The sequence below is a fragment of the Cucurbita pepo genome, unplaced genomic scaffold (genome assembly GCF_002806865.2).
Source record: "Cucurbita pepo subsp. pepo cultivar mu-cu-16 unplaced genomic scaffold, ASM280686v2 Cp4.1_scaffold000529, whole genome shotgun sequence".
Taxonomy (NCBI): domain Eukaryota; kingdom Viridiplantae; phylum Streptophyta; class Magnoliopsida; order Cucurbitales; family Cucurbitaceae; genus Cucurbita; species Cucurbita pepo.
Window position 1 is genome coordinate 17,017 of NW_019646758.1, and position 5,624 is coordinate 22,640.

Sequence of the window (5,624 nt, forward strand, 5' to 3'; positions counted from 1 at the left end):
TATCGAGGTCGAATAATTTTTTATTTTTTATTTAAAAAAAAAAAAGACATATTAAAATACAATAATGATTTTGACAACTTTTCTCTATAAATGGAAGTCTTAATCCAATTATTTAGCCTTTCGTTCGAAGAAATATGGAATCATTTCCATCATTGTGTTATTTTGGCAGCTATTTTTAGAAATTATTTATTTTTTTTATAAAAAAAATATATAATAAAATAGAGTTTTTTATTTTTTTATTTTATTTTATTTATTTTATTTATTTTTTTAAATAAAAAATAGTTATGGAAATATATGTTTTTACCCATTATTTTATTTTATATAATCATTTATAAAAATGTGAACCGTTATATAACTTGAAATATAAAATATTTTAAAATAAAAATAAAGCGAAAAATGGTAAATAAATTATTGGTCTCCTCCTTTCAAGATTTAATTAATTTGTTGTTTTTTTTTTTAATTATTTTTAAATTTGTATGTATTAAATTAATTTAATCAGATTTGATGGATAAACTGATTAGTTACTATTAACTACATGTTTTTGGAGAAATTAAGGTTTGGTGAGAGGATTTTTAAAATTAAAATGGTTTCTAATTTAATTTTAATGACTGTGATAAAATTAATGAAAATAATTTATCTAATTATTTCAATAAATACCTTTAAATTTTTAATTTTTTTAAAATAATATTCTAAAAACAAATCAAGGATTAACACTCCAATTTGAAGTACATTTTCGGGTTTTCGTTTAAAACTCTCTCACGAGTACAATTAAATATGGAGAGTATTAATAATATTTTATTGTTTTTCATTGAAAATTTAATGGTTGTGTCTTTTTAAACGATGGGAGGAGAACGAAACACCCTTTATAAGGGTGTGGAAACATTTCCCTACTAGACGCGTTTTAAAGCTTTGAGGGGAGATTGAAAAGGAAACCCCAAAGAGGGCAATATCTGCTAGCGGTGGGCCTGGACCATTACAAGTGGTATTAGAGCCAGACACAGGACTATATGCCAGCGAGGAGACTGTTTTTCGAAGGGGGTAGACATGAGGCGGTGTGCAAGTAAAGACACTGGACCCTGAAGGGGATGAATTTGGTGGTGGTCCCATATCGATTATAGGATGGAACGAGTGCCAACGAGGACGCTGGACCCTGAAACGGGGTGGATTGTAATATCCTACCTTGGTTGGGAGGAGAATAAAACACGGTTGTCGGAAGACAACGTGGGTTGAGTACCTTTGTTTAACGTTGTCTATGTTGAAAATTAATGTTCATTAGTCCAAACTTCCATATGCCTCGCAGGCCTATAAGAAATTCAGTCATTGGGCCCTCTGTACAGATCGGGCCCAACAATCATACATTGTGGGCCCATAGCCCAATGAATGTGATTAATATGGGCCAGGCCTTTAGTTCTAAAACAGCCATTGGATTCTATGTACAGCCCAGGCCCAATAATATAATATTCTGTTCCCGGCCCAATGCGTTTGTCATTAATATGGGCCAGGCACTGGTTCAAAACGACGCCGCAGGATTCATATTTTTTCAACACCAAGTTTTACAAATTCGAGACAAGCTTTCCATTTTATCTCTGCAACTGCGACGTGGCAATCTTCGGAACTCAGATACGGATTTGCTGGCGGAGATTCAACTTCACTTCCGAGCAACTTTACGGTTGAACCGCCGGCGGCCGGCGATAATTATGGTTTTGTAGTAGGTAGATATGAGGTCATAGGAACGAAAAGGAAGGAGAAATGGAAGGATTGGTGGTTCGGTCGCCTTTCGTTTCAACAGGGAAGAAGCTTCCCTTCTCGCCTTTGCTCGATTCTTTGCCGAGTTGTTCTGCTTCTGGCAGTGTATTTGCAAAGACCGTATCGAAATCGCGTAATTTTCTCTTCAATTACCTCTCTTTCTTTATAATTTTCAGTTTTGGTTTTGATTCTGCAAATTTCTGAACGCTCAGTTTTTGCATTATAAGTAGATTAGTTACTCATTGTTTGGTGAAACTGATTGTTTGAGAGTTTCTTTGAGTAATTTACGGACGATTCTCGTGTTGACTGTCTTAATTTTGTCGAATGCTATGCGTTTTCCGTGCATTCTGTGAACATATTGAGCGAGTAGTGAGTGTGTTGTTGACAGTGAAATGTAGAAGAGTAACGAGATTGAACACGAAGTATGGTAAAATCAGAGCGCATTCGTCGAATGTAAGTATCGGATCCGATGGATACAAGCACGAGGAGGAAAAGGAGGGCCAGCATGTTATTTCCAGCAGTGCACCTGGTGATAGTTCATCTAAAACGTGAGTTACGTCATTTTTGTTTTGATTTTTCTGAGTTGCTGATACATTAAAATTTTGATTTCTGTGACTATGGCTTGGATTATGTACCATATGCATTTATTTTAGAATTCCAATTGATCCTCCGGAGCAATGGTTATAAAATCGAAGGTTTCGTTGAAGGATTTATTATTGTTATTATTATCATTTGAAATCAAAATTCTGCTAATCTGGTTGTTGTTGGGGTTTCTCTAATCCATTCGATATCTGAAGGGCTGTGATAATGTGTTGTATTATTAAGAGGCAATCAAATTGTAGCAACCTGACTGAATAATTTTTTGAGCTAATCGATTAAATGACGACCTTATTTGTTGTGTAAAAATGATTCTCTCACCTTTCTTGATAATTTAGTGAATCCGGGACACATTTTTCTCTCATATGAACCTACATCACTTCTTCTTCTTCTTCACTCATTTATATATCTTATATTGTTTTGGCAGTGAGAAGTCTCCAAATGGATTGCCTTATCCTCTTTCTATTGCGCTAGTACTTATTGGGTGCAGTTTAGTATTCTCACTGATTGCATTTGTGAAAGGAGGACCATCGTCGATCTTGGCAGCAGTCGCGAAGTCAGGGTTCACTGCTGCTTTCTCCTTAATATTTGTCTCTGAAATTGGGGACAAGGTGATTTTTTTACATTGTTTTTGCCTGTATCAAACCCCATTTTTTTTCAATTTTATCAAGGTTCTCAATTTTTGCCTATTTCTAGAAGGATTGTGCATAACCACATAATCCATAGAAGAAATTACAGATGAACAAAAGAAAAAGTTAAAAGACTAAGATATGAGTTCAATCCACTGAGACTGGAAGTTTGATACTCGACCTTGTTTAGCCACATTACATTTCAAAGAATTAAGTGAAGTAACCAAAATATTCTAAATTTTCCAAATGTTTACTGTTATATGGCTCTACTTCTTCTTTCTAGCATCTTTAGTGTCACATCCCCTTAGAACTTTGAAGATATTGTCAGCTTATACCTTATCTCTTTTGGACAGACATTTTTCATTGCTGCACTGTTGGCCATGCAATATAAGAAAGGACTGGTATATCCTCTATCTCGCTCTCTCCGTCTACATAAATACATCTGCTGTTTGCACCATGTTTTTCCTTTCCTTTGTTCCATATGGCTTGATTCTGTGGGTTAGGAATTGAAAGTGCTATTCAGGTATTGAATTGTTGAGCAGGTTCTGTTAGGATCTATGGGAGCTCTTTCACTTATGACAGTCCTCTCAGTTATAATTGGACGGATATTTCACTCAGTACCTGCTCAGTTCCAGACAAGTAAGCTCAACTGCTCTAGAATACTCTCTTTTAACGTACTGCCTTCTTACTTCTTTCTCTGCTAGGACAATAACTTTGGCCCGTCTTCCGCTATATTGTACTAGATATGATTCTGCTGAGACGATCGACATTTGTTGTTGAAACCAGTGCATTTTGTTCTATTAAAAATTCAATTCGATATTCGATATTTTCTATTGTAACAAATAATACTTCTCCTAGGAATACTTTTAGGTCCAAAATCTTAACTATATTTACGCGCTGTCATTTGTGTAGCTTTACCAATTGGAGAATATGCGGCTGTAACTCTTCTATTGTTCTTTGGTCTCAAGTCCATTAAAGATGCATGGGAACTTCCCTCGAGTGTTCCTAAACAGGACAACGAGAGTCCTCCAGAACTTGATGAATATGTTGAAGCAGAGGAGCTTGTTAAAGAAAAGGTGGATCCCAATTATTAGTTTCCTCTAGATTTTGAATTTTGTTTTGATAAGGCTTGGAAACTGTTGCTTCTGGGTAGTCTATTTCATATTTGTCTGACCCTGTGACCAAAATTCCTGATTCTACCATATGGTAAATCTTTTATTTGTTTTCAGGTTTCGAAACGGCTCTCCAATCCTCTTGAAATCATCTGGAAGTCGTTCAGCCTTATATTTTTTGCTGTGAGTAGCTTTTAATCATTACTATTTCAGAAGAAAAGTAGAACAAAAGCATAATATTTTAGATCGAGTCCACGCGTAAAAATTCATTATAGGAGGATATTTCGTTTGGTCGTTTTAGATCATCAAAAAGGGTATTGTAAACATATATATACACCTTCGTTCTATCACCTTTGCATCATATTTTGTAAATTAGACTGAATGAATATCATATTTAGTTCATCAACTTGGGGACCGTCCCGTAGAGCATTTAAAGCCCTATACGATTTTTCCGAGTATGTGTTTACATATATAAAGAATTCATATGCAAGTACTTGAAGTTTGAAACATTATGTTAATGTTAGGAATGGGGTGATCGCTCAATGCTTGCAACCATTGCTCTTGGAGCTGCACAGGTTCGATTTTCTTTATTTAGAAGCCTGCAATATAGTTTAGTTCATTTTGTTCTCTCTCGTTTCATTTCAAACTTGCGTTTTTCTTTCAATTTCCACTCCACAGTCTCCTTGGGGCGTGGCTACGGGAGCTATCACTGGACACCTAATTGCAACCACCATTGCCATTCTAGGAGGAGCACTTCTTGCAAATTACATTTCTGAAAAACTGGTAGGAGCCTAACTCCTCTCACTTATAATATGCCGTTTGATTCCTTCATCATTGATGCAACAACAACTCACTCGACCTTCAATCAGGTCGGCTACGTGGGCGGTGTACTCTTCTTGATTTTTGCAGTAGCAACCTTTTTCGGAGTTTTCTGACTATTGCACGACATCGAGTTCTTCAACGCCCTATGGCCAGGTCGATGCATTCAAAGGCTCTAATGCTAGTAGCCACAGTGAGAAGAGGAAGAAAAGTGGCTTAACGTAGGTTATTGTTTCTTTTCTTTCTGAAGTATATGATATAATCCTTTTCATTATTCTCAAGCTTCATAATTATTATTTCGTGTGCTTGTCGTGAACAAATTTTTTCCCCTTATGGTTCGTAGTGAAATTCAGATTTTTGCCAATAAAATTACATTTTCTGTTATATTGATAGTCACTGCTGTTCTGTGGTTTCTATTTCTCTGATTTCTCTTTATTGTGTATATACACAAAAAGATTGCATGGATGCATGAGCCCGTGGTCGGGTGCCTTGACAAGTACGATGTGTCGCTCGAAGCCTCTCGAGACTCTTGGAAATAGATCACAGTATAAGACGTTATTGGTAAAAATGATTCAATTTCCTCCCACCCATATAGGTTATTTGATTCTATTGAATGAGTTCCCCTCTTCTACGTGAGATGGGGCGTCAGACTCCATGGCTAAGTTGCCATTGCTCTTACTAAAGGCTATGATAAAAAAAAAAGTTAATAGTTCTTTTTTTT

General features: G+C 35.8%; 1 protein-coding gene across 1 annotated transcript; it reads left to right on the top strand.

The window, feature by feature from the left end:
• Positions 1-1,551: 1,551 nt before the first annotated feature.
• LOC111785514 (protein PAM71-homolog, chloroplastic-like) lies at positions 1,552-5,287 on the top strand. Its single transcript, XM_023665907.1, has 10 exons — positions 1,552-1,879; positions 2,135-2,294; positions 2,771-2,954; positions 3,326-3,373; positions 3,515-3,611; positions 3,885-4,048; positions 4,202-4,267; positions 4,609-4,659; positions 4,763-4,867; positions 4,954-5,287. The coding sequence occupies exons 1-10, from the start codon at positions 1,750-1,752 to the stop codon at positions 5,017-5,019; spliced, it is 1,071 nt and encodes a 356-aa protein (XP_023521675.1). The 5' UTR covers positions 1,552-1,749; the 3' UTR covers positions 5,020-5,287.
• The last annotated feature ends 337 nt before the right edge of the window (positions 5,288-5,624 follow it).

Bases quoted from the DNA above. Each gene is read 5' to 3' on its own strand.
- LOC111785514 (XM_023665907.1), top strand. From the start codon at position 1,750: ATGGAAGGATTGGTGGTTCGGTCGCCTTTCGTTTCAACAGGGAAGAAG. The intron at 3,374-3,514 runs GTATATCCTCTA...ATTGTTGAGCAG, and splicing joins TGCAATATAAGAAAGGACTG to GTTCTGTTAGGATCTATGGG. The intron at 4,268-4,608 runs GTGAGTAGCTTT...TGTTAATGTTAG, and splicing joins TCAGCCTTATATTTTTTGCT to GAATGGGGTGATCGCTCAAT.